At 41.8% G+C, this 13,584-nt stretch overlaps 1 protein-coding gene across 2 annotated transcripts in view; it reads right to left on the reverse strand.

Moving 5' to 3' along the window:
• ndor1 (NADPH dependent diflavin oxidoreductase 1) overlaps window positions 1–13,584 on the reverse strand; it is a 66,904-nt gene that overhangs the window by 21,750 nt on the left and 31,570 nt on the right. For both annotated transcript variants that reach the window (XM_060912356.1, XM_060912355.1), the window contains 5 exons: window positions 11,605–11,706; window positions 11,109–11,312; window positions 10,803–10,930; window positions 10,496–10,713; window positions 3,666–3,773 (listed from right to left, as the gene is read on the reverse strand). In XM_060912356.1, coding sequence (XP_060768339.1) covers window positions 3,666–3,773; window positions 10,496–10,713; window positions 10,803–10,930; window positions 11,109–11,312; window positions 11,605–11,706 — 760 coding nt within the window. The remainder of the gene's footprint in view (window positions 1–3,665; window positions 3,774–10,495; window positions 10,714–10,802; window positions 10,931–11,108; window positions 11,313–11,604; window positions 11,707–13,584) is intronic.

Genomic DNA, 13,584 nt, shown 5'->3' on the forward strand with positions numbered 1-13,584 from the left:
CTCTGGCAGTCGCACACGACAGATCCAAGTTCTGCATCAACTGTCTTATTTGTGATCGTGAGCTCTTTGATGGCTCAACAATCCAATTGCTGACCCACAGACTTTAGTACACTTATCACAAGGATAATTTCCAGTTGCTGATATCCTTTCCTTCCGGCAACGTCACTTCTCCTTAAAGTGTACTGGTACTGGCTATGCTTACATTAATCGTGCTTTATGTATTACTTATAGACAAAAGACGCGCACATTCAGTCAAAAAAACACCGTAAAAGCACTTCTGTGGACAATTTTATTCCGTGAATTACCCACAGAGTCAGAACCACGGGGAGCAGCCATTGCTGGCCAGAAGTGGCGTACAGTCACTAATTCCGGGTCATCGGGTGCGAGTAAACAAGCAGTGCTCTATGGGTCGAGATTCCCAGTTCCCAGTCAAGTAATTTCAGAACACGTTAAATAAATATAGATCTCATCTCATCTCATTATCTATAGCTGCTTTATCCTGTTCTACAGGGTCGCAGGCAAGCTGGAGCCCATCCCAGCTGACTATGGGCGAAAGGCGGGGTACACCCTGGACAAGTCGCCAGGTCATCACAGGGCTGACACATAGACACAGACAACCATTCACACTCACATTCACACCTATGGTCAATTTAGAGTCACCAGTTAACCTAACCTGCATGTCTTTGGACTGTGGGGGAAACCGGAGCACCCGGAGGAAACCCACGCGGACACGGGGAGAACATGCAAACTCCACACAGAGAGGCCCTCGCTGGCCATGGGGCTCGAACCCGGACCTTCTTGCTGTGAGGCGACAGCGCTAACCACTACACCACCGTGCCGCCCTAAATATAGATCTAATCCTTGTAATAGATCTTTATTTTATAGCACATATCAATTATTTCATGGCATTATGTGCAAGTAGATTTGATTGTACTTTGGGTTCAAGAGCTTTGCCAGCAAAGCTCGACAGGTTTAGAATGAGTAGGGCATGTATTGAAATAAATATCTTTGCGAGTTTTTTATCAGACAAGCATGATAAACATATTGACAAACTTTATACTTTATACTTTCCTATGGGCCCACTGCCAAATAATATTACAGTTTTTAAATTACCTAAATTAGATGAAACATAAAACTTATCACCTTACTCAGTCACACTGGAGTCGGAGGGCTGAGCGGCCACTTCCGCATTCATAAAAGACTATTCACATGGTAACGGCATAATGATCACTTTCACTCTTTCGGTTTCGATTGGTTTCTCTTTTGCAGTGGGAACGCCCACCGTAAACAGGATAAAATCTGTCTGACGTACTTTGGGCTATTTGATGGTGAAACTTGTTCTGAGATGGCACGCGGATTTTATGTTCTTCAGATGATTCAGGACAGTGATTCAATTTCAGGACAGTGATTCAATTCATGATTCAATTTACGATTCAGGACAGCGATTTGGGGCGGCACGGTGGTGTAGTGGTTAGCGCTGTCACCTCACAGCAAGAAGGTCCGGGTTCGAGCCCCGTGGCCGGCGAGGGCCTTTCTGTGTGGAGTTTGCATGTTCTCCCCGTGTCTGCATGGGTTTCCTCCGGGTGCTCCGGTTTCCCCCACAGTCCAAAGACATGCAGGTTAGGTTAACTGGTGACTCTAAATTGACCGTAGGTGTGAATGTGAATGGTTGTCTGTGTCTATGTGTCAGCCCTGTGATGACCTGGCGACTTGTCCAGGGTGTACCCCGCCTTTCGCCCGTAGTCAGCTGGGATAGGCTCCAGCTTGCCTGCGACCCTGTAGAACAGGATAAAGCGGCTAGAGATGAGATGAGATGAGGACAGCGATTCGGTTCAATCTTGAGAACTGTGACACTGATGATGAACGGTGCCCTTTTTTTTTTTTTTTTAACTTCGACTCGATCCGGTCAAAGATCAGCTTAAGTAAGTGTAAATATTCCTTATATTTCTTATGAGCAGATCAGTTGATAATGTGTTATCTTAGACTGGTGTTTGCAGCACGGGGCCAGTGACCAGTCCACTGCAGTTGGACAAACCAACGACTGTGCGTCATTACCAGTGCTGGAACAGCCCAGAAAGGAGGCAACATGTCGCTGACCATGCCTGACTGGCGGAGCAGTGACTTAAAACTCATACATACTTGACAAGAGCTTATGACGAACGTTACATGACGGAACCACTGGTATCATACCTGATCTTTTGAAATAGCTAGTAATTAAAATTCACTCCAGGTACCCTTTAAGTTCCGCAATCCACCTTTCCTCAAACTTTGCCACACCACCCTTTATAACTGCCCTCCACTGAGCTCTGTTTTTGGCAAGGTTCTCAAAGTCCGATATGCCACATTTAATAAGTGAACCCTTAAGCAGGTCTTTATAATGCTTCTTTAGGGCACCAACAGGACGTACACAATCAGATAAGTCACCATAGAACAGTGCACGAGGTTACCTTTCATCACTCATACGAAGCACATAACCAGCCCACCAAAGGTGGGCTTCCATGATAAAGGCCTCGATTCCACATGTGTGGCAATGAGAGCACTTTGGTGTTCGGTACACGATCTTGCCAAGATATTCCAGCGATCCTACGTAGACAGCGCATGTGAAATCTATCAAGCTGCCTTATGTGACGTCGATATAGTGTCCATGTTCCACAACCATAGAGTAACATTGTTAAAACTGCAGCCTGATAGACCGATACTTTGGTACCTAGACAGATGTCACGAGTGTCCCATAGTCTTTCACCAAGACGACCAAATGTAGAAGAAGCTTTTGCAATCCATGCAGTGATTTCAGCATCAACAGAGCAATCATTAGATAGTACACTACCCAAATAGCAAAATTTGGTGACCACTTTCTCTGGTACATGTTCTCTAGAACATGTCTGGGTTGTAAAAGAACTTCAATTTTCTTTATGGACATGGAGAGGACATATCTTGTGGTTGCCCTATAAAAGCTGTCAGTAAGAACTTGGGCATCTTCTTCCGTGTGTGCCACTAAAACACAGTCATCTGCGTAAAGTAACTCTCTGATCAGCATGTGATGGACTTTGGTCTTTGCCTTCAGACACAATAATGTATCCAATAATTCACACTGATTTGCCTTGCAACCAGGACACAAGTCAGAACTACTCTTATAGAAAATTAATCGCCACCTTCCTTGTGACAATCAGATTCAAGAATTCAACAGTGCTGAGTGTATTGTTTATATTCATTCTAGCTTTTCTGTCTTTGTTAGCACGCAGCACAGCATGGCTGGATGGGGAACATATAACCAACACTAGTGCCTTGCTATTGACTTCTTCTCATTGTTCGATTCCGATTTTATCACAGTAGCATTCTGAAGTCGGATGTTTAATAGCCAGGATGTTTTCTGACTAATATAACCTCACGGTTGTTGATTGCTATGATTCACCCATTTGGTGGAAGTATTCCTCGCCACTTGAGACCAGTCAACATCGAACGATGAATCGCCCATTGAGTCTGTCTCTTTCACACCAAAATAGTATCATCAGTACTCAGTATAACCTCTGCTCATCTGGTTGCTGGGAGATAGAGCAGTGGTGAGCACTGTGTTCTCTAGAATATTCCAAATAAACCATATCTTCCATAAATAAGATGCGTTGCTGTACTTTGTCTAAATTGGAAGTGGTGAAACAGGACATTACCAGGAGAGAGGATGCTATGGAGAATGAGCGTGGCTGGATTTCAGGAAACAAATCAAGCAGATAGTTCACATTCAGCTCAGCTGTAGTGTGAGGGAAGTCAGCCAGGACCTAATGGGAAAAAGAGCAATCAGAAAAAAAAAAATTAATGATGTTCAGGCCAACCATGCTTTACCTTCGCTACCATAACCTTATAAGACACTGTTGGCAGATTTCCAAACACTTTTAACACCCTTTTCTTTAATGGGGGGTCTGTGTAGGTTTTTAATGTGCTTCAACAGCAGACATGTTGAATAAAGGTTAACAAGCCACTAATTCCAAGGTATTCTTGGGTTTCAGTCACGTCACTTTTCTTTGCAATTTCACTTCCGGTAAAACAGCTGGTGGTCCAGCAAACCAAAACAGCTGCCGTAGTGCAAACAACTAGCGATAATTTATCAGTGTATGCTTGTAATCTAGAAGCCACTGCTTGCTTTAGATATATTCAGAAGATTGCTATGTGCAGTGGAATCGACCCCTACAGTCTGGGAAAGAAGGATTTGTCATACGATCTTGAAAACTACCCTTCAGTCGAGTTCCCCGACATCTCGAACTATCTGGTGTTGCAGACGTCCTTCTACACTGCAAAACAGATGAAAGCGTGGACGAGTATGGAGGCTTACATCTTTTTTGTATGTGGCTGGGTAAAGGACCTCCGTATCAAGTCACTACCGAATGAATCCTGTATTGTTTTTGCCCATGAAAGTATGATTTTTTTAAGCTTTTCGTTCGCGTCTTTACAACGAAGCGCTGCAAGTTGAAGTGTAAACACACAACAATTCGTTTGATTCTCACTTGTGTTGGCTCTTACTGTATCTCTCAGGTAAATCATTCACAAAGATCATCAGAAACCCCTTTAAAGACCCGGATCTTAGTTAAACAAGACGGAGAAGTGATCACGGCGCATTGTAACTGTATGGCTGGGCAAGAATTTTGTCGCGATCTTCATGCATATGGACTTTGTGAGGAGTAAATGAAGAAACAACTGGGGACTTTAGCGCTTCGTGACTAAAAAAGTACCGTAAAATAACGACACATAGCAAGAAAAGTACTTGGAAAACACTAAGGACAGAGCTGAGAGGGAGATACAAACCTTTCATGAAGTGATCACTGCAAACTTGAGCAAGCTTTGACTCGGCTCCTTTCGATTTCAGTGAGTGCCACCTTTCTCGACGTCTTTTTGTGAAATCCTGTGTTCATTCACCCTTTTTTATTAGTTCACGGGGAACCCTGAACAAACTTTTATCAGTTTCACGGTTTGATCGATTCGAACAACCTAAAACAATGCAAGCGTAAGGCATTTTTCATGTGAGCAATGCACCTTCTCCGTACAAACGCTTTGTCAACTGAGCTTTGGTAGACCACCAGCTAAAGTTTTGAATAACTAATGAGGCAGATGTGAATAACATTTTCCATTATAATTCAAAATCAGTTGCCGATAGACAGATGTTTACTATTATGAGCATATTGGAACTCCCATATGCCCTTTCATTTGGCACCACGATCTTTGACCTAACTCAAGGTCACAGATTTTCAGAGGGATGTAACTTGAAAACGGTTGATGGTAGACAGATATTTACCATTATCAACTTATAGGATGTACCATATGGGCTTTCATTTGGCACCATGATCTTTGACCTTGAAATGTCAAACTCAAGGTCATGGATTTTCATAGGACTATAACCTGACAGCTGATGATTGAGAAATATTACCATTATCAACATATAGGTATAAAATAAGTGCTGCCAGGCGAGGTTTGTTTTGCCTGACAACACTTGTTTGATTTTTATGTTGATAATATGTGGCTTGGCAGATGTATGCGCTCTACTGAGTGCCCTCATACTTGCAGATGTAAATGAATGCTTCTTTGGTTAAACTAGATGTTTTTTGGTGGTAAATTGAGTCATCTGTAAAATATTTTGAAAACTTTGTGGTATTGTATATGAATATATGTAATATTGATAATTTCCCTTCCATTATCTTCTCTCTTCTCAGAATGAAGACATCACATGCTAGAGGACATCTTTACCTTACCATCGTTTAAAATGCCAGGCTCCATGCACACTGGAAACGTCCCCACATTCTCCTACCATCCCTAATAGCTCAACAGATAATTAACTGCTAGTAAACTAGCTTGAATTTTTGACAGAGCAACACGAGTGGGATTTCAATCTCAAGTTGTATTGTCATACTCTCAGTGGGTTATTTAAACCTGTCAAACAATCACTATCACTATTTTATCACTGACACTGGCGAAGTTAGCTAATGCTCAGAAAGTCTTGGCAAGTAGGTTCTGTTGTGAAAAGTTTCACAAGTATCACATCATAACTGATCCAAAACCATGGAGGATGTTTTGTAATCTCACAACTGTGTTCAGTTTGGTAACATATTCACATTTACATAACCCTTGCTGACTTTGTTTAAAGGGATCCTCCAGCGGATTTATTCTCAAACGTATTTGATGTAAAAGTAGTCGCAGGTTTCAAAAATCAAACTTTAATTTTCGGAGACCAAATAGTGTTCGAGAAAAATGAATTTTCTTTAAAATGCCAGATGAGCTTCCTGCGGTGGTGACGTATACAATGATATCAGGTAGTGGTCGCTTGGAGCAACTCAGCTGTTTATATTCTGTTTACATCATAGTTTTGCTAGTTTTACAAGTATTTTACCAAATTTATCAGTTTTTAAACGAGTGTGCCTCATTATGTAGCATATAAATGCCACAATGATGCTTAAAAGAAAGCACAAGCTAGAAAATGCAAAGTGTGCTTGCTCAGCTATGGCAGAGTGTCACCGACAGAAACTGGATCAGACATGAGACCTCGCGCTGCAAAATCTTTTTTAAATGATCTACAGATAGTGTGTGTGACAAAGTGTGTGTGTGTAAAAGTGTGTGTAGCATGTGTAGTGTGCATAGCTGCACACTCTAAAATCTCGGTTTAAAAGGGCTCAACTTGCAGCGTGACATGAGACTTCACAGTCACTTTTTTTTCCAGAAACTCCATTCATTTGAATGGGGAGAAAATGAATGGAAGTGAATGGGGGAAAAGGGATCAGCGAAAAGAAAGGAAAAGACAAGTGCGGCTCAGAACTGACTGCATGTAGAGTGCCTTGCAAAAGTATTCATCCCCCTTGGTGTTTGTCCTGTTTTGTTGCATTACAAGCTGGAATTAAAATGGATTTTTTGGAAGGTTAGCACCATTTGATTTACACAATATGCCTACCACTTTAAAGATGCACGTTGTTTTTTTATTGTGACACAAGCAATAATTAAGATGAAAAAATAGAAATATGGAGTGTGCATAAGTATTCATTCACCCCCCCATCCCCCCAAGTCAATACTTTATCGAGCCACCTTTTGCTACAATTACAGCTGCAAGTCTCTTGGGGTATGTCTCTATTAGCTTAGCACATCTAGCCACTGGAATGTTTGCCCATTCCTCAAGGCAAAACTGCTCCAATTCCTTCAAGTTAGATGGGTTCCATTGGTATCCAGCAATCTTCAAGTTATGCCACAGATTCTCAATTGGATTAAGGTCTGGGCTTTGATTAGACCATTCCAAAACATTTAAATGTTTCCCTTTAAACCACTCCAGTGTAGCTTTAGCAGTATGTTTAGGGTTATTGTCCTGCTAGACCGTGAACCTTCGTCCCAGTCTCAAACCTCTGGCTGACTCAAACAGGTTTTCCTCCAGAATTGCCCTGTATTTAGTGCCATCCATCTTTCCTTCAGTCCTGACCAGCTTTCCTGTCCCTGCAGATGAAAAACATCCCCACAGCATGATGCTGCCACCACCATGCTTCACTGTAGGAATGGTGTTCTCAGGGTGTTGGATTTGCGCCACACATGGCATTTCCAATGATGACCAAAAAGATAAATTTTAGTCTCATTTGACCAGAGACTCTTCTTCCATGTGTTTGGGGAGTCTGCCACATGCTGTTGGGCAAACTCCAAACGTGTTTTCTTATGCAATGGTTTTTTTTTCTGGCCACTCTTCCATAAAGCCCTGCTCTGTGGAGTGTATGGCTTCAAGTGGTCCTATGGACAGATACTCCCATCTCCGCTGTGGATCTCTGCAGCTCCTCCAGTGTTATCTTTGGTGTCCTTGTTGAATCTCTGATTAATGCCCTCCTTGCCCAGTCTGTGAGTTTTGGTGGGCAGCCTTCTCTTGTCAGGTTTGTAGTGGTGCCATATTCTTTCCATTTTGCTATAATGGATTTAATGGTGCTCCCTGGGATATTCAAAGTTTGGCATATTTTTTATAACCCAACCCTGATCTATACTTCTCCACAACTTTGTCTCTGACCTGTTTGGAGGCTCCTTGGTTTTCATGTTGCTTGCTTGTTGCAGAGTCAGGGTCCTTCCAGAACAGGTTGATTTATACAAACATCATGTGACAGATCATGTGACACTCTGATTGCACACAGGTGGATCTTAACTAATTATGTGACTTATGAAGTGAATTGGTTGGAGCAGCTCTTATTTAGGGGTTTCATACGAAAGGGGGTGAATACCTATGCACGCTCCAGATTTCTGTTTTTTCATCTTAATTATTGTTTGTGTCACAATAAAACAACAGTTTGCACCTTTAAAGTGGTAGGCATGTTGTGTAAATCAAATGGTGATAACCCTCCAAAAATCCATTTTAAATCCAGCTTGTAATGCGACAACACAGGACAAACACCAAGAGGGATGAATACTTTTGCAAGGCACTGTATGTGTCGGGGGAGCTGGCCTGAGGTATCACATAAACTTTGGTGGGTTGCCGATAAAGCGTGTCCGAGCAGGGTGGTTAGATTTGTGAGCCCCATTCATTCTCTCATCTCATCTGATCTCATTATCTCTAGCCGCTTTATCCTGTTCTACAGGGTCGCAGGCAAGCTGGAGCCTATCCCAGCTGACTACGGGTGAAAGGCGGGGTACACCCTGGACAAGTCGCCAGGTCATCACAGGGCTGACACATAGACACAGACAACCATTCACACTCACATTCACACCTACGGTCAATTTAGAGTCACCAGTTAATCTAACCTGCATGTCTTTGGACTGTGGGGGAAACTATAGCACCCGGAGGAAACCCACGCGAACACGGGGAGGACATGCAAACTCCGCACAGAAAGGCCCTCGCCAGCCACAGGGCTCGAACCCGGACCTTCTTGCTGTGAGGCGACAGCGCTAACCACTACACCACCGTGCCGCCCTCCATTCATTCTCTATGGGGAAAAAGCAACAGAAAAACGACAAGAACGAGAGAACAGGTGCGTCGATCAAACAGCTGTATACAAGCACACTACACCAGTTCAGGGTGCTGTATCACATGTAAAAAAAAAAGATTTTAGAGCGCAAAGTGTCATGCTGCGAGTTGAGCCAGTTTAAACCGAGATTTTAGAGAGTGTGTAGCCACACACACACACACACACACACACACACACTACACAAACTACTGTACATACACACACACACTACGCACAGTACATACACTTTGACACACACACACACACACACTATCTGTAGATCATGTAAAAAAAGATTTTGCAGTGTGAGGTCTCATGTCTGATCCAGTTTCTGTTGGTGACACTTTGCCATAGCTGAGCAAGCACACTTTGCATTTTCTCTGCAGAAATGTAGTCTAGTTCCAAAAACTGTGAGAGGAGTTGATTTCAGAAGGTGAGTACATTTCCTGGCACAGACAGACAGACATAATCCCCATTCAGGCCTTTCGGCCAGTGGGGGATAAAAATTGTGAGGGAAGTTGATTTCAGAAAGCAAGCACACCTTGATGAAATTGCCAAAGTACAAGTTTGTTAATAATCAAGGGCAAAACTCTGGTAAAATTTGCCCAAATTAAACGAAATTCAATATGCGTATAACTGTCATATAACAAAGCCTTTTACCATGTTTGGTGAAATTCCTCCACAAATTGTGAGAGGAGTTGATTTCAGAAGAATGTACACCCTCATGAAATTGTCAAAGTACAAGTTATTTAATCAAGGGTCAAAACTCTGGTAAAATTTTCACAAATGAAATTAAATTGCAATATGTGTATTACCGTCATATAACAAGGCCTTTTGCCAAGCTTTGAGAAACTCATCCAAAAATTGTGAGAGGAGTTGATTTCAGAAGGAAAACACACTCTCATGAAATTGTCAAAGTATAATTTTGTTACTCAAATGCTGTAACTCTGGTAAAATGTGACCCAATTTAATTAAATTACAATATGCATATTACCGACATATAACAAGGCCTTTTGCCAAGTTTCGTGAAATTCCTCCAAAAGTTGTGAGAGGAGTTGATTTCAGAATGTGAGCACCCTTCCCGGGATGAACGGATGGGCATCGCCACGACATAATCCCCCTTCGGGCCTTTCGGCCAAAGGGGGAATAAACTGATAAATTCAGTAAAAATACTTGTACTGTAAAACTAACAAAACTATGATGTAAACCGAATATAAACAGCTGAGTTGCTTCAAGTGACCACTACCTGATGTCATCGCATACATCACCACCGCAGGAAGCCCAACTGGCATTTTAAAGAAAATTCATTTTTCTCAAACACTATTTGGTCTCCAAAAATGAAAGTTTGATTTTTGAAATATATGACTAATTTTACATAAAATAGATTTGAGAATAAATCCACTGAAGGATCCCTTTAAACAAAGATACCAAGAGCCTTTGTTTTAAAGAGTCTTTGTGGTAAGAAATTTGAGCCTAATGCTCAGAATTCAGAAATCTAAAAACCATGTTTGAGTTCACAGGAACATTAAAACACCAGTGAGTGTTTAAACACCTTTTACCTCCAGAGCTGTACGCCGTGGTCTGCTGCAGTAACTGTGCAGCTCATTTTGACCCTGCGCTGAGCTGAACTCAGCCAGTTTCTCTCGCTCCAGTTCGTTAGTGGCAAATGTAGCGAGCAACTCAAAGAAAGAGCGGCGCGGCACTGCGGCGATGTCCAAAAACTCCTGCACCAGGAACCTGATGGAGCACGGTTGAGGGAGACGGACAGGGATAGGAGCTGAGGGAGACCAGACAAAGACACACTTCTACTTACACTCTGCTTTGCTGTCTAATGGAACACACACACACACACACACACACACACACCCATGTTGTTATCTGTGGGTGTGAGCATGAAGTAACGGTCAGGGTTGAGTCTCAGTAGCTGGCAAAATTCCTCCACATCTTCTGGGGAATTACACGGCCTCATCATCACCACATCACCTGCTCTGTACCTGTCACACACAGATTTTATGAAAAGCTATTTATTTTGGATTTTACCAGAAAAGAAACACTCATAGCTTAATAGTGTATAGCAAACTGCCTCTAAATGATCCAGATTGTCTCACAAACCCAAAGACACATTCATTTTTTACAAGCCCATGCCAAAACCTTACTACTTCTACTACTCACTGGATGTTTGAGCCTGTAATGTCAAACTCGATATGCCTCACATCCTGGAAATGACTAGGGGCTGTTACTCTCTGATTGGACACCACTCGTGCTGGAAAAGGGTGGGCTGAAGAGGGCGGGGCCTGGCCATCTGCTAGCATGGGCTTCGCAACCGGCTTCTCTGTAGTATCATCCAGGAAGTGGAAAACATAACGAGGAGGAAGTCTGCAGGAAAACACACATGAACTGCTAAATTCTCTCCTGTCTTCATTACTTTCTGCTTTCTTTCATTCTCCATTAAACACTCAGCTTACAAAGAATGGGCGGGGCTAACGCTTTCTGATTATTACTGTTAAATAGGAATAATTTATGAATACGTAAATCACTTAATCAGTATGTTTTCAAACCATAGCTCTTACAGGTTCCTGCATGCAGGGATACAGAACTGGCATCCTCCAAGATATATTTAAGATGTATCAGATACACAGGCTTGCATTCGAATATGAAGTAGACTCACGGATCTTCGTCGCGAAAGGGGCTTAAGTCAGCTGGTGGAGGATAAAGAGCCAGAGCCTTTTGCCAGAACAAATTTAACCAGGGATCAATCACGCCATCTGGCCTGCAAAGCATAAAAATTCACCCATAACTGCTTTTGGATGTCATTTTTCGATAAGACATTGCTTAGCAAAAGAAACACTTGCACGAATAGACAACAGCAAAAAGACACAAAAGCACCGACGCAAATTCTACGACTATGCAAATTGTAAGTGCCTGTTCTAGTGAACTCAGTGCCTGTATTTGGATACTAGACCATGATACCAGTAGGCTCTAATTATTAATGACGCAATAACACTTAATGGGGTGGGTCACAAGTGTGTGTCTGAGGTGAATATCGGGGCAGGTGAGAAGGACGGAGTGTCAACATTAGCATTATTATACAAGTAAAGCTTTATGCTATTAACAGACAGCAGCAGAGACAGCTATGTATCAGAGAAGGTTCACAAATGATTAAGAGATCATTTCAACTGGAAGACTCCTTTCCACCAGAATCAACCTTGTGCAATAATAATAATAATAATAATAAAGAAGACTGTCAGCGATGGTGTAGCTCACTCCAGCCCCATCTAGTCCAGAAGGAACGATCTAAAGTGGATCACCTTGCACAATAAATGTTGCAAGCTATATACACTATATAAAAGCTACACTACCGTTCAAAAGTTTGGGGTCACCCAGACAATTTTGTGTTTTCCATGAAAAGTCACACTTTTATTTACCACCACAAGTTGTAAAATGAATAGAAAATATAGTCAAGACATTTTTCTGGCCATTTTGAGCATTTAATCGACCCCACAAATGTGATGCTCCAGAAACTCAATCTGTTCAAAGGAAGGTCAGTTTTATAGATGTAGATATTGCACCAAAAACCAGACATTTGCAGCTAGAATAGTCATTTACCACATTAGCAATGTATAGAGTGTATTTCTGATTAGTTTAAAGTGATCTTCATTGAAAAGTACAGTGCTTTTCTTTCAAAAATAAGGACATTTCAAAGTGACCCCAAACTTTTGAACGGTAGTGTATATATAGAAGCTATATACAAGCCTTTCAATTCCATAATTTGGGCTACACCCTGTATTTCTGAATTTGGGCTTTTACCGTCGTGATGCAGGGTAATTTGGGCTTTTCTGCACGTGCAAAGTGCTGTTTACCCAGTGCTCTGTGTTTAAACCTGCTGCTGCTTTTTTAGCTACAAAGTTACAGCGCCCTCCACAATTATTGGCACCCCTGGTTAAGATGTGTTAAAAGCCTTAAAATAAATTCAATTTTTATTGCAGAAGCATAATCTCACACTGAAAATTGTAGAAAAATGTAACCCTTAACTCAAGTGAATAAAAAAAATCCCTGACTAAGAAATAATTATTTTTCATAAAATCACCTGTTCCACAATTATTGGCACCCATAACAATTCCTAGAAAATAAATCTAATTAAAGCATTTCTGTCATTTCTACTGTAGTTTATAAAGTTGATCAGAGTATCTAGGAACCTTTAATTAGTAATTCATCACATCCTGTTTCCCTGGGGTATAAATATGATGTGACACAGAGGCCTATTTCTCTTATCCACTCTTCAACATGGGAAAGACAAGAGAACACACCATTCAAGTAAGGCAGATGTGTGTTGACCTTCATAAGTCAGGCAATGGCTACAAGAAAATAGCCACTCGCCTACACCTGCCCATATCTACAGTCAGAGGAATCATCAAGAAGTTTAAAACAACTGGAACAGTGGCAAACAAGCCTGGACGAGGATGCAAGTTTATCTTGCCACCATGCACAGTGAGGAGGATGGGAAGAGAAGTAAAAAGTTCTCCAAAGCTCACTGTTAGAGAATCGCATCAAAGAGTAGCATCTTGGGGTCACAAAGTCTCCATAACAACCATCAGGTACTATCTACATGCCAACAAGCTGTTTGGGAGGCATGCACAGAAAAAGCCTT

Source organism: Neoarius graeffei, chromosome 28 (assembly GCF_027579695.1).
Source record: "Neoarius graeffei isolate fNeoGra1 chromosome 28, fNeoGra1.pri, whole genome shotgun sequence".
NCBI lineage: Eukaryota > Metazoa > Chordata > Actinopteri > Siluriformes > Ariidae > Neoarius > Neoarius graeffei.